The sequence below is a fragment of the Corylus avellana genome, chromosome ca6 (genome assembly GCF_901000735.1).
Source record: "Corylus avellana chromosome ca6, CavTom2PMs-1.0".
NCBI lineage: Eukaryota > Viridiplantae > Streptophyta > Magnoliopsida > Fagales > Betulaceae > Corylus > Corylus avellana.
The window spans coordinates 1,112,795-1,136,573 of record NC_081546.1 but is presented as its reverse complement, the minus strand read 5'-3'; the positions used below and the strand labels follow the sequence as shown (position 1 = coordinate 1,136,573).

Sequence of the window (23,779 nt, the reverse complement as noted above, 5' to 3'; positions counted from 1 at the left end):
TTTGAGGGGGAAAAATGAAAAAATTTCAATCTTATTGGTTGTGGGAATAGAAAATATTTCATTATATATATATATGGGTGTTAATGCTGGGAAGTACTACGGCTTTGACTATAACAAGACTTTATAAACATTATTAAGGTGCATTTAAGATTACGATTTCATAATAATAATCTTAGATTTTAAAAGATATCGTAAAACATAAAGTGTTTGACATTTTGATTTAAAAAGCACTAATCTAAAATAGGAAAAAAAAATCTACAATTTTTATAAACAGTATAGGCGGTGCTTATTTGAAAAAACACAAATTTAAACCAAAATCATGATTTTGCATAACAAATACTTGATAAAAAAAATAATTTTTAAAATGTTTAACCAAACGTTTTTGTGATTTTAAAAAGTAGCAATTTCAAAAAAGTAAATTTTAAAATCACACTTATTGAAACCGCAATCTCAAACATACCTTTAGTATCAATTGTGCAAGCTATTCTAGCAAATTGTTATATATTTGGCGATTTATGGACTCTTACGATTGATGAGATTGTATATGGAAGAAATCGTTGAGAATTTGAAGCCTCTCCAATTTAAGAATCTAATCCACACTCTAGAAGAGGCAGAACAACTTCAAGGAATATATTGGAAGGAATTCAAGGACGAGCAAAACAGAAGTTGAATCTATACTTAACACTAATCTCATCGTACAATTCACTTTGGGAACTAATTTCTATTTGTTAAATGTGTAAAGTTACAAGCCCTACACGAACTGCCCCTTGTCACTTCTGTGTAGATCAAAACTAGAAAAATGTGAGGCAGATAAAAATTTCATGGCTAATTTTATATAATCCTTTTCCTTTTGAATGCGGATATGAATCGCCAGAAGGAAATGAATCATAAAATTCAGAACTTGTATCAAGCTCTCTTGTTCAACTTAAACCAGAGTTAGTACCCGATACGGGCCGCAGAATCGGATGATTCATAGTAGGCTGCGCATTACCGGAGGCATTGAACATGACATTTGAACCAGCTGAGGACTGCTGTATTGCTGCCATGGGCAGCCTTGGCCCCAACCCAAACATTTGCTGCCGTTGCATAAACGGCATGTGGGGATGGACTTGTTGATTGTTGCCATATCCTGGAATGCTTGGTTGTGAAGGTGGAGCTGAGGCAATTTGTTGCCTATTGTTGCTGGTGTTATTGTTCACCATAGAAGGACCAACACCTGGAACGCTCATGGGTGAAGTGACGCCAGCGGGTCCACATCGAGCTGATATCAAGCGGCCCCGGTCAGCAGCAATCCTCTGCCTTGTCCTCTCCACTTGTTCGCACTCTTTCATCAAAAACGTTTCCACTTCAGCAAACTGCTTCAGCTTCAGCTCCAATCTTTTCAACTGTCAAATAAATTTTGTGGCGGAAAAATGGTAAAGGGAAGTTTAATTTTCCTTCAACAGGCTCTATTAAGTATGTAGCATGAAGATAATTTATCCAGTTCAGTTTGAGTCAATGGTTAAAGACGCGCACAAACAATCGTAACTAGAAGCTATAATGGGAAAACTATACAAGGCAGCGAAGAGTCACCACACAATTATAAGGGAGATTTTATAAGTGGCAATGGAGGTTTTGATTCTCAGGAAAAAAAAAAAAAAATTCCAGCTTTTCCAGAGCATGGTTGTTCCACCTTATGCAATTAATGAAACTCATTAATCTCATAGGGCACACCAAAACAGTAATTTCACCAACAGACTCGTATAAAGAAAAAAAGCTTTAAGAAGAAGGTGATGGTAATTTCTGGAGAAGCTTGTATAAACCCATTACATCTTGCACAGCAACATATATAGATGTACAAGATTCAACAAGGAGTTACTACTGATGGCAATGCCTGAATGCCAACAAATAATAGTGTCATTTCCATTTAAACAAGTAGAGGAGATAGATAATATTATGTGGTTAGAAATACATTGGACTTATTTGGCATCCTACAGAAGACACAATTCACATAGGTAGTCAAAATGGCGGATATACACAACTCAACATAACCTTAATTCCACTACTTGGGCTCAACCCACAAAACTTCCTAGTAATGAATAGAGGATCCAAATGGGTGCCGCCAGACCAAATTGTTATTTTTTAAATAAAAAGAAAAAGAAAAAAGAAAAAGGCCCCTCATTTGTTTTGAGTCCAAGATTCTTTTGGACCCATAAAAAGCTAGGTAAATTTACAAAGGAGGGGGAAAGAAAGCTATAATGACCCAAGGAAAGTGCGTTATCCATAAAAAAAAGATTAGTCAAGTTGCAATTGGAACTCCCTAAAATAACTTATAAAGCTCAATTTTACCTAGTAAGGAATCAATGCAGGCCTTAACACCCATGAGCTCTATTATAATCCATTCACTTTATGTGAGCTAATCAGCTTTCCAATGTCAAATTTTCCTAAGATGTTCAACTCCACTGACTAAAAACTAACAACTAACGGGCTAACCATAAAATACTGCCAGTATCATCTGCTAAACAGGAAAATATAAGGAATGGACATGGAGAAAACATAGAGAAAGAGGAGAGAGGCAAAAGTTGAAAATTTTATACCAATGGCTATACCTGATGGTTTACTATATTTGCAGATAGCCTTTGAATTTCCCGTTCTTCATGATCTGCAAACAGTTTTGCTTTTGTTGCTGCAGCAGCAAGGCCAGCTTTAGCAGCAGCTTTAACTTTCTCTGCAGATAATGGAACCTGTGCCTCATTCTGACTCCATGAACCATGTAGTCCAGAGTTCTCCTCTGAAGCTTATCCCACATGAAAAAGTTTAGTACTTAAGTTAATAAAATGTGAAGAAAAAAAAAAGAAAAGAAAAAAAAAAAAAAGAAGAGAAGGAAGCATTCGAAACTTGGAAAATAACCTATGCTTACCTTTTTGCTGGATTGAATTTGCAATTACTCCATGACGACCACTTTCTCTGCTATGCATACTCTCTGAATTCATCCTAAGTGTAAAAGAAACTTTTTATTCTGTGTGCAGAATACATAAGCTAAAATTGATTCATAAGAACAGTTCCAATGAGACAGCCTTAAGAAGGTTTCTACTAAGTCATAACAAGAAAACCTTCTTCATAAACTTCTCACCAGTAGAATAGAAGCCATAATAAGCACATGAAATAGCAGTACAAGGAAACTCCCATTTTCAAGCATCATATTAGGAATTTAGCAATGCTACTCAATAGTTCCTAAAACTAGGACAAAAAAAAAAAAAGACTGCAAACGTTCACCCTCTAACAATCACATCAGTGAAAATGGAAGTAGCACAAGTAAAATACCATGTCGTGTTGTAGAATATGCGGAAATACACTCACCTATTACCATGCCCAGAACCTTCCATCTGTAAATTTCTTCCAGAAGCAGATAAGCCATTGTCCTCTGACAATGCTGCCAAGGATGCATGTGCACATGCCGCAGCAACTCTTGGTCCAATAGCAGAGGCCAAAAATGCAACCTATAAAAAATTTCCACTCGTTAGTTGTAAGAACTCAAGGAATCATACTACAAAAAGCGTCCATCTTCATCAAGAAATTCTGACAATATCTCTCTAGTTAGAGCCTCTGTCTTCTGTAAATGCATGACCAACCATGAGTAAAATTCTAAGAAACAAAAGAGATTATATTCTGGATATTTTTTAAAGCAACCATTCCCTTTATTTCCCTTGTGCTTCTCTAGTTGTAGGAAGATCTCCTCTCCCTCCTTTTACATCACCTTCCTCACTTGTATTGAGAACTGTAACTGTTAATGCAATGATGCAATGTAAAATCCAGGGATATGGAGAGAAAAAACTTATCAAGGCTCCCTTGTAAGAGTATCTGTCGGAATAAGGTCCTATTGAGAGTGCCGTTTTTTGCTTGGACAAACACCCTAGGGAAGATCCTCACAATGGATAACCTTAGGAAACAGCATGTTATTGTGGTTGACTGGTGTTGTATGTGTAAGAGGAATAGAGAGTACAGTGGCAGAACTTAAGTCTTTCTTTTTCAAAATTCTTTCATTGTGAAATCATCAGTGCCTTGTGGTGTGCTACTTTCAACGAAGTTAGGTTAGCTTGAGTTATGCCTAAGAGAGTAGTAGACCTTTTTGCATGCTGAAGAGGGTTCAAAGGCAGTCCCCAGAGCACAGCTGTGTGGAAAATGAGGTCGTCTTGCCCTTAGTGGTGTCTTCGGAGGGAAAGAAATGATAGAAATTTTGAAAACAGTGAGAGTACAGTGGCAGAACTTAAGTCTTTCTTTTTCAAAATTCTTTCTCATTAGACAACTGCTCTAGATTGTAATATGCTTAGTTTTCATGATTTTCTTGACTTGTTTTCTCTTTCAAATTAGGTGTTTTTTTAGATATACTCCTTGTGTACTGGAGTTGCACCTTTGAGATTTTAATGATATTTTGTTTACTTGTAAAAAAAAAATGAGTAAATTAGGTTCAGGAAGAGGTGAACCAAATTGATCATTGCCCGCAATAATTGATATATGACTATCTCAGCAAAAGGGTTTCCGATATGGGGGTTTCTTTTTCTTTTTCCTTTTTCCTTTCGTGGGTGTCTATGAGACTATGTCAATGTGCTGAATTTCATAATCTTCTGTTGAAACTCAAGGTACTATAAGTATTACTCCCAACAGTTTTATCAAATAATTTAAATTTGTAGCATGAACATTGACAAGTGCTTCCATATTTATTAAGTTCACTGAAATTCTTCCTACTTTTATGTAGAATGTCTTCATTTTTTCCCTTTCCGCTAGGTACTCTTTATGCAGGGTGTCTTTGTGTAAAAATGGTTTTTTAATTATTCACATGTAAACAAGCATGACATCAATTTTCACATGGGAAAGGGTCTCATCTGCCCCAAAACAGGGAATTACTTCAGAGCAACAACATTTCTGACAAAAACCTCTAGAAACTTGAAAAAATTGCATACTGACGTAGGCAAGCCCTTGCAAGAAACTTCAAAAATTCATTCCCTTAGTATTGTGGGAAAACATAGGATTAATAATCACTTACCAGAGCCATAACTGGATTCCCGGAATTCGCAAAAGGGAGCCTGCTTTCAGAATCAGCATCTTGATGGCAGGATCCTAAAAAAATAGAAAACACAAACAAAATGTTACAGATAGATCATCATTACTTGAAGGGTGGATGCTTTAAGTAAATAAGACCACCTGCTGAATCCCCATTATAATTTGAATTTGGTCTTCCACGATCATCTCCATTTAACGAGTTAGATGACACGCCTGGAACTTCAATATTTTCCAGTAGGCCATTCTCCATAGGTAGACGAAGAAAGTGAAGAATGCATTGTGCTTTTGACTTGGTACCGACATGCTCCGCAATTTCATTCCAATTCTCGTTGTAAATCTCCATTGCCTCAAGTAGAAGTAATGTTTCCTGATCAGTCCAGTTTTCCCCATCTGGGTCACCATAATCATTTGTTGCATCCACCCTCATAAAATCTATGCTTGAATGGCCAGTAACAAACCTCCCCTCTTGGAAGCAATCAGAGCATAGTTGCGTATCAATCTGTCACATGAGACGCTAATCAGCCATTAAATTTGAATCACGACACCTAAGCCCATTTGGTTTAAGGTTTTTACTTCAGAAAAGTCATTGTAAACTTTTAAGGCATTCAAGTCCCTTTTTTTGGTAGGATGGGATTTGGGTTTAAACGGAAAAAAGAGGTTTTTGGGTCCTTTTTTTTCTCTCCTCTCTTCATTTCATAACCCAAGCCACCAACCCCCTCCCACCCAAGCATGAAGCAGCCCCTCTCCATCCTCCACCAGCCACCAAACTCCACGATCTCCATGCCAATGTCACCCTTGCCTCTCAGCTCTCCAATCTCCAATCTTCTTGCTCGCCATGTCAAAATCCCTCTTCCTCTTACCCACTCACCTCAAAGGCCACCCACATCCACACTCACTGTCACATAACCACCTCATCACTCACCATGCCAAATTGCATTCCCCTTGCTGAAATCACCCCTCATCACACCGCCTCACCCACGTTGTGAGATCTCTCTCTCTCTCTCTCACACACACACGCACACATCATTCCATCTCTGTTCTTCAACGTCGCTCACGCTCCACTCACTTGCCCCCTGTTTTTCCCTCACTTTCTCGTGTTAATTTTGTTTTCCCCTCACTCGCCCCTTGCAGGTTTATTTTTCCTTCACTTCCACCCCAATGCATTTCTTATTTCTCGTGTGTGATAAGTGTTGCATATTTGATCACCAAGTAGTAGTGTCAGTATATTTTTGTGGTTTGGTGGAGGATTGGAGTTGTTTGCATTATTGTTGAGAAGATTGGTGCTTATGGATTGTAGGCTTCCTAGAAACTATCATTCGTTGGACTGAGAAATGTATTACAACTCCTACGTTCTCCATCTCTCTAAACAGGAATTCTACCTCCCACTGAACCTGGTCCCTCCAATTACATTCCATAGTTTTGACATGATTTTTCTTTGTATTTTACTTTATATGCATTTGTTATATTTATGTTTCATTTCTGTCATTTTATGGACTTCCTTTATGCAATTTGCATTCTATGAACATCATTTATGTAAGTCAGTTATGTAATGGATTTCAATTATGCATCGTGAATACAAGTGTCTATAGTTGTGTTATCTCTAATGGTTATGCAATTTCCATTTTATTGAGTCTGTTATGCTTGATGGTTTATAATGCTAATGATGGTTTACTTATCACAAAAGAAATGCTAATTATGGGAGATATTTTTCTTATCTGACATGGTCAGCAACAACAGAAACACCATTGTGTAGTTGTGGAGATGTACACATGGTGCTATACATGGCTAAAAACAAACCATAATAATGGGAGATGGTTTTATCAATACCCTTTATGCTTTGTATATAGTAGTTAATTAATGAATCCAATTCAATCGTGAGGTTTTTATTTAGTGAGTGATAATTAGTACATATCACAAGCTCTTTTATGCACACAATAATCACAAGAATAGCTTCATATGGGTTACCAGACATCCAGGGCTGGGAGCCCATTTTCCTATTAGGCCCCTCAAATGCATCCTAATAATGCTCCAATGATGTGTTGCAGGCACGCCGAGGACAAGGGTGGATGGTGGGCTCTTGTCATAGGACTACATTGGCTATGTTCATATTGTCTATGATGTTTATATTCATCCTTGAAATGTTTTTGAAGTAAATATTTGGTAGATATGGAACACATGCTAATTTGAGCTGACTTTTACTCTTTGAAGTAAGGAACATGGACTTCATTATGAGTTATGTATTATTTGGATGTGAATGATAACATGCATATATGAGTAGGTCTTCTATTTCATTTCAATTATAATTATGCAAAACTCTGGATTATGGGGAAATTGAAAAAAATAATAATTTTTTTAGTGTTCTAACCAAACATCAATCTGAGAATTACTTTCAGAAAATTCATTTTTCAGCATCATGCTAAATGTTAATTTTTAGCATAGCATAATTACTTTTCAGATTACTACTTGAAAAAAATACTTCTTGGGAATCACTTCTCTACTTGGAGTAGAGAAACCAAACAGAGACTAACATAGTACACAAGATCCTTCATATCACATTCTGATTTAGAGTCATATAATTAGATGTCACATTTTGCAATTCGAGTAACACTCTGCAATTACTGTCATTCTTCTAAGCAGAGATAGAATCTAGAAAACAGAAAGAACGAGTGGATGAAACACGAAAATGACGAAGTTTTAAAGAAAAACAAAGAAAAAGGTGCTGATAGAAAATGAGGATGTAATCTACCTCCTTCTGTGACTGATAGTAAACCGTGGGAAGGGCCCGAGAACAACAATTGCAGTGATTTTCAGACAGACGCTCTCGGATTCTGTTGTCCAAATCAGAGGCATGAGAATCGTGAGATGACAATGATGAATAAACATCAGCCACTTTGAGCCTACATTTGGGCTTCTCAAATTTGATTAAACTATCAATGGACTTTAGAGCAGCTGACGGCACATGGATATCACCATTTAGTTCCTCCCTAACGTAGGACCCACCATTCCAAGTCTCACAACTTGGTGCTGCAGCACAGTAATTGATGATTCCCCAGTGATCAAGAAACCGAACAATCCGAGCTAAATCTTCATTATCAACACCAACTACCAATCCTTGACACTCAGAGATCATGAGCTTCTTTTCTGGATTTTCCATGTATTTGGCAACAATGTAGTTCCTACATTCCATGTATTTCTCTGGCGTCTGGTCTGGTGATTTCCCAGAGAAGAAATGTGGCACCACTTGCCTCTCCAGTCGATGCACCGTAGCCGGTGAAAACCAATCTTCACACAAGAGAATCCCAACAAGTATAAATCAAATTTACTAAATAGGCAAATATTTACATACTGACGCACATACATTTGGATCTACATATCTATCTGTTCACACCCGTATGCATATATATGACCCGACACACATGTTCAATCAAATTTGCTTGTAAACAGATCAAAACCCAATCGGTCTAGAAGCAATACAAACCTTAATTACCCACGGTTCACTTCTAATCCCCTATTGATTCTGGAGAAAACACTCGATAACGTTTCATAAGCAGTTCGGCAGATAGTCCAAACGTTTGTTAATATGTAAACACGTTAAGAACCGAGCTCACACCCATTTTGCAAACAAAGCATAAAGCAAATTCAAATAAAAAATAGACTAACCCCGCCCAGAAAACAAAAGGGGCTATTCATAGCATTCAAAGCCACTCAGTTCATCAAAGTCTGAACAAGTAAAATTTCACTATCTAGAGTTATGTGTATGTGAATGTATAAGCCTAGGCATGTCTACCTGAATGCATTGGAACCACGAGAACCCTGCTCCCGAACCGCTTGACGACGCCGCGACCTTCCATGATCTGGGGCGGCGTGATCACAAACGATGAACTTGAACCGGCGCCGTCCGTCCGATCCTGATCGAACACCGGAGCGTCCGCGGGCACAGCGGACAGCGCCTGGAGCTGCCCGTACGACACGTTCTCCAAGGCCAGCAAAGCAGCCTGGAGCTGCTGAGCCCTCTTGCCACTCTCTCCGCTCTGATTGACCCGCTCGGCGGCCACGATGGCCATGACCGAAGAGTGGGGCCGATTAACTGTGTGCTTGACCACAAGAGGGAAGTCGCAGACGCGTGCCCCACCGTCGGAGAGGACTTCGCTCTCGTGGAGCGAAACGGCGCCGGATTGCGGCTCCTCGGGATCATCCTGTAGTTCTACGCCGTCGTCGTCGTGGGCGGGCTCTTCCTCGTCGTCGTCTTCGTCCTCGTGCTTCGGTGCTCTCCGGTTGATTTGGGGCTCTCTCTTCCGCTTCTTCCATCGCGTGCGAGTCTCTAAGAAAAGAAAAAAAATGAAATTCCAGAGTCAAATTCAAAACACATAAATATACAAATATTCAAGAGAGAGAGAAAGGATTTAGGTTTGGGCGTGTACCTGAGGGGAAGGAAGGGGAAGCTGGCATTGTTCGAAGGGAAATTGGATTTGTGGGGTCTTTGATTGGTGCACTGGTACGAAACCACAGCAAATGAGGGAGGAGAGAGAGAATGGGAAGAGGGAGAGGGGGGTTTCTCTCCTCGCTCTGCCTTTGGGCTTTGAGTGCTGCTTTTGTGTTTCTTTGGCTCTGCTGAGCAAAAATGTTGATTGTGGATTTTTCTTTTTGAATTAAAAAAATACAAATCGAGATGTGGCGCGTCTGGGAATGCCGGGCGCGTGGATGTTGAAAGTTGGGAAAATGTTTGGTCGCTAAACGTGATAGTCTATGTGCTATTGTCCTCAAATTTAATTATTTACCATGAGAAATGCTATTTTGTTTTATGTTATTTTTCTTTTTAACTATATTTTATTGGCTTGGCTTGTTCAATTCATATTTAAATTAATATTAATTAAAAAAGAACAAAATCTTTTTTTGAAAGTCATGAATTATTTGCTCCTGTATCATATTAAATCACTATTTATTTTAAAAGCTTAATATAATCATTCATCCTTATTTCAATTAAAAATTTTGAATGTTGGGCCTCACTTTTTTTTTTTTTTTTTTTTAATATGTCCACACAAAGAGAGGGGAAGAGGGAGATTTGTACTAATGACCCCCGTTTTATGATGCGTAGTTTTCTGCCGATTGAGCTACCTCTTGAAGACAAGTTGAGCATCACTTGTTGATAGAGAGTTTAAGCTCATGTACAAGATATATTGTTATAATATAATTTAAATGATTCAAGTCTATTGTTTATTATGAGTTTATACCTTTTAGATAAGGCTGGCAAAACGTGTTCGCGTGTCGGATTCTTGTCCTACCCGATTACGACCCAACATGTTTAAGCCCAACCCGAACACAACACATTTAACTAAACGTGTCAAACCCCCAATCCGAACACGACACGATTTATAAACGGGTAATACGACACGAACAAGTTTATATAAACGGGTCATAATCGAGTCATGTTACCCGTTAATAAACCGACCCGACATGAATGTAAACTCATTATAGTTTTTAACCTTTTATAGCCATACCAAAATCCTTTTTTTTTTTTTTAAATCAAGTCTTTCCTCTGCTTCCTAAACAAGGGAGGTAGAAGTTGACTTTTTTTGTTAGGGTTGAACTTTTAGGTTTAGACGTTTAATAAACAAAAAAAAAAAGGGTCAAACGTGTCAACCCGCGAGCCCGGCGGGTTGACATGAGATGACACGTTTACTAAACATGTCGTAAACAAGTGACCCGTTTACGACCTGAACACATTTAAGCCCAACCTTAACCCGAATTTTATGTGTCGTGTTCGTATCGAGTTCACATGTCATGGGTTAAATTGTCAGCCCTACTTTTAGATAATAAATACTTTAGCATATTTGATAATCATTAAATATTAATATTATATTTACTCCCAAATCATATTTATTGTTGGAAAGTGTGATTAATTAGATATAAGCATATGAAAAACAAAAGATTGTTTTATGAGTATAGAAATAAAATATATGAAACAACATTAGGATATCGGGGATAATTCAATTTAGTCAACAAAAGTTCAATAATTGTGCATAAATTGCCACACACGGTGGTCACCATATCATATGAGAAAAGATTGTGATGTGGGTCTAAAAACAAAAGATATGAAACAAAAGCCCAAGAATTAGATCATAACTTTCATATACACGTTGAATGCCTTAAGGAGAGAAGATGTTTTTTTTTTTTTTTTTTTTTTTTTATTTTAATTAAGATCAAAAAATTAAATCTAATTCATTCTCGGATTTAGAGTTATTACGAGTATGTTTTAATATTTTGACCATAACTTTTTGATAAAATATCGAATTAAGGTGACATTCGTGTCTTTAGAAATATAATTCAAAATTCTACAACTTTCTCCTTAGTACTTTTTTCCTAATTCTGACGTTTATTATGCTAATTTTTGTCCACAATTTGAGCTTGAAAATATGGACGAGTTGTAGATGAAAATCACAGATTTGAGAGTTGTAGATGGGGAAAAACAGAAGAAAGAGACAGAGATAAGAAAATAAAGAAGATGGGAGGCTTTAGTGGGTTAAGGCTACAAAGAATCTCCTAATGTGAGCATTCTTATGTTGTTTCTAGTAATGTAATATATTGGCATTTGGATTTATTGTATAATCTCTCATTCTCCCCCAAATGGTGTTTTAATATTTCGAATTATGTATTCTTGAACATAGATTTGTTTTGATTGATTTGAATATCTCAATAGAAGCTCAAGTTTGATCATAAACGGGTATTTTTATAGTTGGTGATTTTTCTATGACTAACACAATGATATAATATTCATGGACTTAATAATAGTTTACATAATTTTCACATGCATGTTTAAACATGCTCTCAAGATTAAGGGTGACAATTTGTGTTTATGTGTCGGCTTCGAATCATGTCGAGATATTGGTATAAGCGTATAAGACTATGATCCTATTTGGGATTGCATTAGGAAAAAAAGCTTTAAAAACTAAAAAAAAGCTTAATTTTAAACTTTTCCTAAAAGTGTGTTTTGTTTTTTTTAGAGCAAAAATTTTAAATAATTAGTTTTGAGTTTTTTACCAAACGGGCAGATTTTTGTTTGGCATTGCTTTTTATATATTAAAAGTAATTTTTAAACTTCTTAACGCAATCCCAAACAATCTTTATATAGTTTAACTATAACACAATCCATTTAAATAAAGGAGTTAGACCTCTCAACCTTAACACGCTAATTTTTTTTTGGATTGATATCGCGTTCACATGTCGTATAAATATTTGTAAGACTTAAATGTTGTATATTAGGCTTAGATCGTTTCAAGACTATATTATAAGTCAACTATAATCGACCCATTTAATTGAGTAAGTCAAACATCTCAGTCGTAGTCCACTAATTTTTTGTTATGTTAGATTCGCTAGTGATGTTAAAATTTGGCCGCGGGAATTTTTATTTTATTTTTTAAATAAATAGAAAAAATTCTCCAAATTGGGCAGGAGAAGGCCCGGATAGGCCCAGCGCTAGTGCGCGATGATCCAAGCCCGCGCAACGTCAACGATCCTCCCAATTGAGGCATTCGTCTCCCCTTCTTTCACACAGCGGACCGGAGGGAGCTGCAGAGGCGAGAAAAACCTCCGATTCGTGGCCACCATTTGCATGCACTCATTGAGATCGAGCTCCCTCTCAATCATGAAGCGGCCAAGACCCACCCCACCACCAACACCACCGCTCTCCACCACCAAAATCACCAGACCTTTCTCCAAAAAACCCAAACCCGCGACCCCACCCAAGTGGGTTTCCCTCGGCCTCACTCAATCGGAGCTCTCCCTGCCCCTCACTTTCCCCACTGGCCAAACCTTCCGGTGGAGACAGACTGGCCCTCTCCAGTACACGGGCGTTGTCCACTCTCACCTTGTCTCTCTCAAGCACCTTCAGAACGGCGACGTATCCTACTGCCTCCACCACACCACCACCTCCGAGGCCAAGGCCAGGCTTGCACTGCTCGATTTTCTCAACGCGGGCATTTCTCTCAGTGACGTCTGGGCGGTCTTCTCGGCCTCGGCCCCCCGGTTCGCCGAGCTGGCAAGCCACTTGGGCGGGGCCCGGGTGCTCAGGCAGGACCCGCTCGAGTGTTTGGTTCAGTTTCTGTGTTCGTCTAATAACAACATTGCGAGGATCACCAAAATGGTGGACTTTGTTTCGTCGCTTGGGGATTATTTGGGGACTGTGGAGGGCTTTGAGTTCCACCAGTTCCCGAGTTTGGAGCGGCTGAAGATGGTCTCAGAGGACGAGCTTAGAGCGGCCGGTTTCGGTTACAGGTTGACTGTTGTTGTTGTCGGTCCTTGTTTATTTCCTTGTATAAGCTGAATTTACGTTTCTAAGCTTTTCTTGAGCTGCTAATCGTTTTTTCAATGGTCATGCATTGTGTCTGTTGATTGTCTCTCTTACTATTAACGTTTTTATGCTCAAAATTCTTATATGTTAATGTTGTGGAACTCACAATTATAGAAGTTGATCATAGCATGGTTGGAAATTTATATGACAATCAAAATAGTTTCTTAAATCCCAGTTAAATCGTTAAAATAGTCTGTCATATCACTGCACTGCACTATGATTGTAGGATATTTTTCTGCACATTTCTGAATTTGTTTCTTAAGTCATGATCTGATATGTAGTTTCATGGCCTTATATGTAGTGTTTGCTTTTCTAGTAAGTGCAATCTTGACAATTTATTTCACCAATGATGTCAATGTACAGGGCTAAATACCTCATTGGTACTGTAAATGCTTTGCAATCAAAACCTGGTGGAGGTGCGGAATGGCTTGCTTCTCTTCGTAATTTCGATCTTCAAGAGGTTATTGATGCTCTCTCTACTCTACCTGGAGTTGGTCCCAAGGTGGCAGCGTGCATAGCTCTCTTCTCTCTTGATCAACACCACGCCATTCCTGTCGATACACATGTCTGGCAGGTATGTTTCTGGAGGTTTTCATGTCACCCCATCAGGTGAATGTGGTGATTTTGTGTTATCACCAAGATAGTGGATGAGATATAAAAACTCACCTTGTCATGTGATTTTGGGGGTTTAGAAAATTTCAGTCATGTGCTGCACCTCTGATCTTGAGAGTGTTTAGTTTCTCAAAAAGACACCCCCCCCCCCAAAAAAGAAAAGAAAAGAAAGAAAGCTGGGTGTGACACATTATCTCTGCTCATTAACTTTAGTTTAAATAACTAACTGCATCTTTTCAAGTTATCTTTCATGATTTTCAGTTCATGAAGTGCTGATCTGCTGATATTTTGCTTCTTTTGTGCAAGATTGCTACAAGATACCTATTACCGGAACTTGCAGGTGCCCGTCTGACACCTAAGCTATGCAGTCGTGTGGCAGAGGCATTTGTGAGCAAATATGGAAAATATGCTGGCTGGGCTCAAACTCTGCTCTTCATTGCTGAATTACCTTCACAAAAGGCCCTCCTACCATCACATTTTTGTAGTATCAAAGAAAAGAAATCTGCAGAGAGTAAGAATGGCAAAATGTGCAGTGGTAATTGAAGCTATAACAGATCATTTTCAAAGCTTTATCCTTGGGATGATGATGTTTAAGTTTTAACCTTCTGGCTTCCTCGCCTCCTGGGCATGAGGATAAACTGCTTAGCCCGTCAGGAGTGAAAGCTCCTGGATTACCTGGTAACTGGTTCTGGCGGGTGGGGTCAGTTACCCGTAGGAGTTTGATTAACGGTGAGGATTGTTGTACAGTATGCGTTTGCGACGTGCAATTATCTGAGTAAAGTTCTCCTACGTTATCAAAAAAAAACCTTCTGGCTTCCTTAATGACCATAACTCTAAATGCTTCAACGCCACCCCCCTTTTTCCAAGAGCATGATCTATTAGATGCTATGGATCTCAAGATCAAGATTGAAGAGCAGTGTGGGGAATAAAATCTTTCCTGGTAAAGGCATCTGGACATTGAAACACAGTGCGATTTTGCACAGTTGGATGGAGGATGATGTCAGAGCTTCATGTCTTTTTCAGGTTACTTCTGTAAACAATGTGGCATCTTCCTTTATATGTATGATTATTATTTTTCCTTCATGTCCTTCAGGATACCTCCTTTCTGTAAATCATTCACTTTAAGAACTCTCCTTTATTTAGTCATTTGTTCTTATTTATGCTGTAATAGCCCATTGTTTTCTCTTGATAAGAGTAAGAGGGATATATGAATGTTAGCGCAAATTGGTGAAAGGAGAGTAGATTATAAACATTGTTGGGTATGATTATGGATAAAAACAAGAGCTTGTCCAACTTTTACTTTTATTCCTCGACTGTCTGAACCCCCTGTCTCATCTTAATCTTTGTGCATTAAAAATGGAATGTGATACGGTGGTTAATGGCAGGTTTTACAAGCACATGTAACTTTAACCTCAGTCTCAGTGTATTGCGGCATGATTTCTAATTCCCATCAGTTACTACTTGGAGCTGACTCTTGTAAGTTGGGCATTTAGCCATTTTTTATCCGTCGTATGCACAATGGATGGTGTATTTTTATCATTATTATAATTTTCTGGAGATTGTTCCTTGTTCCTTTTCCTGATTGAGCAGTTTTTGACTTTTGCACATCATTTTTGTTTTTTAATTGATATGTTTCAATGTATATGCCCATTCCCTTTATCTTCCCTGACTCATACCTTTGTTACCTTCACCCTTTGATTCCGTGCAAAGACAATGTTGCTTTGTGGTCGTTTTCTATTTTTGGGATCGTTAACTCACAGGTGATACAAGTTGAAACTTTATATTGACAAATATGTTTTTTTCTGCTGAAATATATCAGTTCACTGGGTCTGTAGAACTAAGCACTGATGCATATTTATCAATCAAGCTCCTAAGGCGTAATTGGATAACATCTGTATGTGTTGTAAATAGAAGTCAAGTTATATCTGGAAGTGTCCACAAAGAGAGTTTTCCACTCACTGATAAGCCAACTAGTAATTAAACGCTACTCAATTATATTCCTTCCGATCATCAATAAAAAATCATAACACAATTGTGATGATGTCTTCAGTTACTTCTTTACACATCTTTGGGTAAAAATAGGAATTGATAGTATTAATCTCCTCCATGTAAAAGATGGTACTAAATTATGCAGGGTCACGAGCATTGTGCATCAACCAATAGAGCTTTAGGAAAGTCTGGGCACGAATCACCACCAAAAGTATGACTTGATACAGTGAGGGAGCATCTATTCTTTCCTAGACATGCCTGAAAAAATATTTTAAAATTGATAAGAAAAGTTGAAGTCAATATGAACAGAAGTACTCTACATTGATTTCATGAACTTCAATGTAGTCACTGATCTTTGAACTTTCCCTATATGACACATAAAATAATGCTGTGACCATCTAAATTGTAGTGTTTGGGTGGAAATATTTTTCTCAAAATATGGTCACCCCTGAAAGTAATTGTTTTTTTAAGTGATCCTATATCATCTGTTCATCCTGCTTGTGCTAATGTATAGTGAGTTTTACCAATTGATAAGCAAAGAGAAGGAAAAAAAAAAAAAAATTGCACTAAAGCACTCTTCAGTTTCATGCTGTTGTCTATTATTGCCTTTTCTGGTTTAAAACAAAGGAAATATCATTTGGAATACTTGTACCCTAGAACATATCCTAATTAATCAGTCTGGAATTGATGCTCTCTCTGTCTGTAAATACAGAGGAGAAAAGAAATGTTTAGGTTTAAACCTTATTTGCAGTTGTCACCCATCTTCTGAGCAATGGAGTATACTTTCTCATTAATTACCAAGATTGGAGGAACATAGAAGAAATCTTTAGTGATAGAGACTTTGCATGGGATTTGGAAGATATTAGAGAAAAAGGAAAAATGCTACAGAAAAGGAAGTTCACCTTTTCTACGATGTCTCTGGAATTAGATGAATGACAGCTTCCAATATCATAACTCTCACAATCCCCAGAAGGTGTTCCGAAGCTCGCAAATAAGATCTTGGATATGATACGTTTTGGAGGACAGTGGAGCTGGAGTTTAGGTCTTCTGCCAGGTTTCTTTTGATAGATTTTTCCGCTTCCTTCTTGTCTCCTCCATGAAGTAACTGAGGGCAAATAGGAACCAGACACAAATCCACATACTTTTGTTATTGAAATTGTGTCCAGGAAAATCCCCAAGGGGTACCCTCTTTCTTCTTCTAGTAGAACTAATAGGTTGCCTTTAGGCTTGAGGAAGGATCGAGGTACATTGTACCTGAAAGTGAAAAGGTTAAACCATGTTTCAACGTAATTGCCCTGTATAGAGAACTTCTTGAAAAGAAAAGGAGTTTGGCTGGCCTTCAGTGAAAAAATCACTAAAGATTCACCTACAAAAAAATAAACAATGAAGATGGCCTCCGGTGAAAAAAATAACTGCAGTTCTCACCCAATCGTGCACAGGAGATTTTCAGTGATTTTTTTACTGGGCTGTAAGCCAAACTCGAAGAATAGTGAGAGTTTATATAAAAAACAATGGCACATGTTGAATTCTGTGGAAAAATACTAAGTTTTAGTTAGAAAAAAACGTGTGTTATCTATTGTTAAATTCATGCAATTGATGAAGTTGTTGTTACCTGGAGAGAACATAGTATGATTATTGACACAATAAAAACAAAAAGAAATAATTGTGTAGGGTACCATGTTTGTGAAGGATTTCCATTTGAGGTGCGGTATGATACCCAATATCGACCAATGCTATGGCCATTGACCCAAGCTTCTCCCTTTCCCATGGAACCAAGATTCAGTGCAGCGGGGTCGTTTCCAGCAGGTTCATCAAACGTAGTCTTCCAATCAAAGCCGTGATATAAAAGATTAGATTAATTGTATCAATGACATAAAAATTACTAGAATTGGATGTGATTCTGTGGGATTCAATCCATTTTTGGATCCAATTCATTTTGTATATGTTCCTTGTATAACAACTCCTGGATTTTCTCTTACATGTTGCATTTTTGTTGTTGTAGGAATTATATAAACTGAACCAAGAATAATTAGGGTACAATAAGGTACCAGTGTTCCTACCTTGTACCATGTGGGTCTTTGATGAGTAGATTTTCTAAACCTACTCCATTTAATTTGTCTTGATCCAAGATCTGTATATATTTGTTGTTTCTCTCCTAACAATCCAACCTGTAGAAAAGCCATCCATTAGAATTAATCTGAGACATAGAATATATATCTAACTGATGCCAAAATATAATGCTTAGTAATCCTTGATAAATCATGATTTTTGAATGGTAGGCCAGCTTCCCAAAAAGAGATGAATCTTGAGATTAATGAATAAAGTCAATTGAATTGATATCTGTTCGTAGAGCACATGATTTTTACATACTTCTTTTTAAAAGGCACATAAGAATCACATGCTCTGTTAATATGATAAGATATATCCATTTAATGACGGGAAAATCATTGTATTTTCGGTTCAGCTCATCTTAACTTGACAATCTAGAAGGAAATCACCTGATATCCCCATGGGTGGTTAGAGAAATCTTTGCCTTGGACTCTTACTCGACGCAAGCCTGCAACTCTACGCTCGAGAAATGCTCCTGAATCCTTCACATGGAAACAAATTTGACTGACGATTTCATGAAAACATAGGGATGGTGGGCATTAGGTGATTGTTTGGTTTTCCTTTTCTTGATCGATGATGCATAAAAGCTAATGGAGATAATGAGATTGAAAATTACCGGTAATCCAACCATTACACTAAGTAAGGAGATGAAATTTGTCCCATTTCTTAACCTCAGAGTATTCTTCAAGGTGAAAGTTTTGTGCTGGTGACTTCCATGTGCAGATCCTAAACAATAACAGAGTAAGTATATAGCAAAGAAACCAAAACACTTATTCACAAATCATAGTTGTTTGTTAACGCCTTTTCATTCTCCTTTTGTTTAACAAACAACTCAAAACACAAAACACTAAAAGCTTCATTTTTTTTTTCTTCTTTTTTCTTTTGTCACACAATAATACTTTTTCAAACAAAAAGTGTCATCTAAAATACACTACCAAACAGAGGTAGAAGCGACATGTTCATATTTTTGGTCCACTAGCGATCTCAAAATAAATTAAGGAAATGTAACACTTGCCTACGTGACCTCCATTTAAAAAGGCATGTACAACATGTCCACTAGATGCAACATTTAGTACAGATTGAGCACTTGGGCTATCATGCCGAAACCTACATTTACACAATAAATAGCAAGCAATTCATAAGGACAAGGTTTAGAGTTCGTTTTGGTCCTGCGATTTCACAAGTCAAACGTGCAATTATAAACAAAAATTACACGTTTTGAAACCGCAAATCCAAACAGACTATTAGTCAATATGCAGCCAAAATTCAAGTCTACTTAATTCTAGTAACTTCAAATTAATTAGCTATACCTGAAAGTGTACCAAAGATAATCAGATGTATCTTTTGTTGTATTCATTTGCTCTAACAATGTCTTTGCTCTTAATGAAGTCTTGTGAAAGTCCGGGATAACTTCTTTGTACTCTTCCCATTTTTCAATTGAGTCAAACTTTTGGCTCCGGATCGTTGATCTTGTATTATGCTGAGTGCTCACCTGTTGAAGAAGCAAGTTAAACATATGAAACTACTTTTCAATACTTACACGTTTATTATTCATGCATGTGAGTAAGCAATTATAGTCAGGGACAGAATCAAGATTTTTAATTGGGAGAAGAGGAGGCCATGGCCTTGGGGGTTCGTCCCTATTTATAGAAAAGTCTTCTTACCTTTGCAGTGTTGAAGACTACAGTCTTGCAATCTGGTAGGATACTGATTGAATTTTGAGGCAATTCATATAGAAAATTCTGAAAGAAAACTTGGACATCTCTGCTCTCATTGTTTACCAAAAATGCAGCACATTCTTCTGACTTACTAAAGACATAAGCCTGCATTGTTAAGAAGAAAGAAAAAAAAAATCGAACAGACAAAATTTAGTTAACGTATATGTTACTTGAAACAGATAAACACTAAAAAATAACGAATCAAAATCCCCTATAATTTCATGTCCACTTCAATGAGGTAGCTTGAACATCAGCTTGGGCACTTCGGGCAAGGAATTGTAAGGGATCCCGATCCAAAAAGATTAACCAGAAGTTCCTATTTTATATTCTTACTTGTTGCAATTCACCCAAAGAAAAGGTAGTGTGTGCTCCTGAGAGTAAAGGACTTGAGCTTAACTTTATAGCAGCATGCAGCTCCTTAAGATGACCCCATTTTGGTTGTCTAATTAAACCTGAACTCATTAACTAAATAAGTCAATTATTAATTCTAATATATAAGTAATTATGTATAAAACTAGAAATGCAGAAACATACCATACTCATCAAGAGGAGCTTGATCATAATAACTTGGGATTACATATGCTGCGGCTGTTCTTCCAAAATTGGTGCCTCCATGATACTATGATGAAACCATATTGTTAGGAAAATAATTAATTTGTTGGATTTAAACTGCATCTATAATTATGAGTACATACAATAAGAAGTTAAAAAAAGAAAGAGACAAGGCAACAAATTTATCGGACAAAGATTTCCTCAAACCCAGTTTATAAAAATATCATGCGTACGTCGTTTAACATATAAGAAGAACATGTTTTTTTAAAAGACACACAACATTTTTATAGACCGAAAATTTGAAGAAAAACTCAGTTGAAATTTATTTCACTACTTTGAATTATGAAGTGTGAAAATAGGAAATTATGGTACCATGTAATAATTTACGTAGCTTCCTTTCTTTGCGATGAACAATGCAACATGAAATGCAATGTGTGCAGCTGACCTCATCAACGTCTCTTCACCAAATGTTTGATAGCTTCAAACAAAATCCAAGCCATTTCTTGGAGATTAAAACTTTCCGTTAACCAATTTGTTTCCAGTACAATTTTCCATGAAAGTTAAAAGATATATATATTTTTATTTATATGGTATTGAATTGTACGTACAGAATTACAATCCTAACCTTTTTGGATAAACTACCCAACATTTTCAGATTATGGTTTTTTGTTAGCATTTTCTAATAAGATGGACGAAAATCACCCCACGTACGGAACCAATTTTGACTGAAATCTCAAATAATCAATTTGGAAAATCCTACTTTATTAATGGTAGAAATAGAAAATAATTAATAACAACATACAAACTTGTCCAGTTCTCCGTCCACAATGCCGGCTTATTTGGCGAGTTGGGTCCGGCAAATGTTTCTCCACATCGCATCCCATTGCATGAATTTATCTGCCAATCACAGGACTTGGTTCTTCACTACGTGTCGTCACGTGTGTGGATATATATAAATAAAGGAAATTAAAGGAAACTAACCACAGGGTCAGGGGCATCATCTTGCTTACACATTGACCAGGGCACACCAGTTTGAAGCCCCACAGCCATGGCTGCAGCCCAACGAACGTAAGGTGGCCCTTTCTCATGAAAAGCTGCTTCTACCGACTTGTACTCGTTCTCAATCTACATTAATTTTAAATAAATTAAAAAAATCACATTAATTCATCAATAAATATCAAATTTCTTCCTTGAAACTTAATTAACCTGTGACAGTATAATTGGCCCTCCTTGTGAAGCATACAGTCTCTCTGATTTCATCATGTCTACTATGTTCTTCGCAAACCTCTGCATGTGAAACTGCATGCATGCCATTGCCAACATGTAACACTAGTGTTAATATTGTTTCACAACAGACTGAATTCGGGAATCAAAATTCCATATATATACCTTAAATGGTTCATTGTCAGATCGGAAGATAATGCCCGGAATGTCATGTAACCAAAATGGTAGACCTCTGCACCGCCGCACCGACACATTACATGTCAGTGTTTTTAAACAAAATCGCAGAAAGTGTCATTTGAAAAAAAAAAAAAAAAAAAAAAATTAATGGGTTGAAAATTTAAATAGAGTAATATTTTAGTATAGAGTGGATTTAATTTACCCATAAGACCATTCAGCCTCTATAAAGGGTCCCAGTCTAAGGCACACATATAGGCCTTGTGCTTGGATTTCCTTAATGAATCTTACTATATCACGTCTTCCACTAAAATCGAACTGCAAAACACACCATTAGCAAATGATCAGATCAGAGAGAGAGAGAGAAAGAGAGAGAGAGAGGGCCATGCCTGTCCTTGCTGGGGCTCATGAAGGTTCCAAAACACATAGGTTTGTATCACATCTATTCCCCCTTTTTTGGCTTTGTCAATCAAAGATGGCCACATCTGCAAGAGACCAATTTTTCCCACTAAAAACAAAGGAAAAAGATAAAGAGCAAGCAATCATAAGGCAACAAAGAACCTCAGCTGGTGAAAATAATTGAAATTCTAAATAGAACTATAAAACAAAATTTGGTAAGGCCAGGCCGGCCAGGCTATATATATCCTCATCAAATGCATAATTTCTGTGTACTCTTTTCCAAAAAATATCATGAAATAAAATCGCGCGTGCACTCAAGCTTGCATGTGATTTAGCCTCCACAAAGAATGTGTTACCTAACCAAGACAATAACAATTGAATGATTTCATTTCTCTAATATTCTCTCTTTCCAAAATAACATGAAATAAAACTATTCCTTTTTCAATCTACACCAACAGAAATAATGAATATTATTTAATTTGTATACCTCCGGAGTGCTACGAGGATAGTGGATTGAGCCGGAGAAGAGAATCTTGTGGTGGCCGTTGATGATTAAAGACCTTCCATCGTACGTTATGTTGCCTCCTCCATGAACGAAGACAAAGGCCTTCAACAACAACACGAACGAATACAATAATAGCCACAAAATCTCCATTAATGCTGAAGAAGCTTCAACTCTCTTTCTGACCAATCAGTGGCCAGGGTTTGAACCACTTGCAGCTCTTTAAACAAGCTTCTCACCCAACCATATAAAATATTGGCAATTCTAGTCTTTGTCTCTCGCTAGAATTCTTTTATGGCTCACTCCATAAATCCCTTTTAACAGAAAATGTGTCTTTTTTTATATTAAAATGAGAGACACAGAGACAGAAGAGACGACAGGGACGAATTATTATTTATTTTTTGTTTTGAGTGGGACAGGGACGAATTGGTTGTGTTGCTTAGGGATGTCAACGGTTCATGGCTATTATATACTTTTTAGTAACTTATTGCATGTAACATTAAAATTACACGTTACGCTGTCTTTGGATACATTGGCACGCTTAATTAATGTTTTTGCAACAAGTAATGTTACTCTTCAAACTCATTTTATATTGGCTAACATGACATATTTTAAGTATATTTCCATGTTAACAACTTAAAATATGTTACGTCAGCGAGTATGATATAAATGAGTGCGGAGATTAGCATTTCTTTTTTGCACACACTCTTCAGAACCGAGGCTATGCCTAGTAATTAATAGGATGCAAACTTATTTTTTAGGAATATATATATATATATATATATATATATATATAATATAAGAAAATTTTCAAAATCGCCTCCCAACCCATTGATCGTTCCATGGGATGTCCTTAATTAGGGTTGGAATAAGACCTTAGATTTTTTTCTAATCTTTTATCTTTTCTTTTTTTGGGTGAAAAAGAATTAGATTCAAGAAAAAGGGATATAAAAAATTCAGTTGCAGACGATTTTTATTTTAATACTTATAAAATTATAATCTCACATGCAGTAAGATAAACATTGCTTCTAATATTTAAAAGGGTTAAATACTCTATACCCCTCTAGGGTTTTTCAACTTTATTTTTTTTCTCCTGTGGTTTCATTTTTATCA

The 23,779-nt window shown here is 37.1% G+C and overlaps 3 protein-coding genes across 4 annotated transcripts; 1 reads left to right on the top strand and 2 right to left on the bottom strand.

The window, feature by feature from the left end:
• Positions 1-643: 643 nt before the first annotated feature.
• LOC132184221 (SWI/SNF complex subunit SWI3C) lies at positions 644-9,655 on the bottom strand. Of its 2 annotated transcripts, none has more exons than XM_059597768.1 (9): positions 9,462-9,655; positions 8,828-9,361; positions 7,787-8,322; positions 5,182-5,539; positions 5,024-5,097; positions 3,340-3,479; positions 2,900-2,973; positions 2,589-2,776; positions 644-1,385 (listed from the first exon to the last, which is right to left on the bottom strand). In XM_059597768.1, exons 1-9 carry the CDS (start codon positions 9,487-9,489, stop codon positions 921-923), a joined length of 2,397 nt encoding a protein of 798 aa, XP_059453751.1. In that variant the 5' UTR covers positions 9,490-9,655; the 3' UTR covers positions 644-920. The 2 variants fall into 2 exon arrangements, with proteins under 2 accessions (XP_059453751.1, XP_059453752.1); XM_059597769.1 differs by having other exon boundaries at positions 2,589-2,770.
• Positions 9,656-12,512: 2,857 nt separating this feature from the next.
• LOC132184874 (N-glycosylase/DNA lyase OGG1) lies at positions 12,513-15,302 on the top strand. Its single transcript, XM_059598657.1, has 3 exons — positions 12,513-13,311; positions 13,751-13,961; positions 14,306-15,302. Exons 1-3 carry the CDS (start codon positions 12,524-12,526, stop codon positions 14,540-14,542), a joined length of 1,236 nt encoding a protein of 411 aa, XP_059454640.1. The 5' UTR covers positions 12,513-12,523; the 3' UTR covers positions 14,543-15,302.
• A 79-nt stretch (positions 15,303-15,381) lies between these two features.
• On the bottom strand, positions 15,382-22,952 carry LOC132184875 (beta-galactosidase 16-like). The gene is made up of 19 exons (XM_059598658.1): positions 22,652-22,952; positions 22,155-22,250; positions 21,971-22,083; positions 21,757-21,823; positions 21,574-21,666; positions 21,349-21,492; positions 21,170-21,264; positions 20,740-20,845; positions 20,350-20,434; positions 20,149-20,267; positions 19,762-19,920; positions 19,408-19,589; positions 19,113-19,204; positions 18,714-18,823; positions 18,487-18,579; positions 18,049-18,156; positions 17,665-17,810; positions 16,891-17,242; positions 15,382-16,246 (listed from the first exon to the last, which is right to left on the bottom strand). The coding sequence occupies exons 1-19, from the start codon at positions 22,817-22,819 to the stop codon at positions 16,136-16,138; spliced, it is 2,439 nt and encodes an 812-aa protein (XP_059454641.1). The 5' UTR covers positions 22,820-22,952; the 3' UTR covers positions 15,382-16,135.
• Positions 22,953-23,779: the final 827 nt, after the last annotated feature.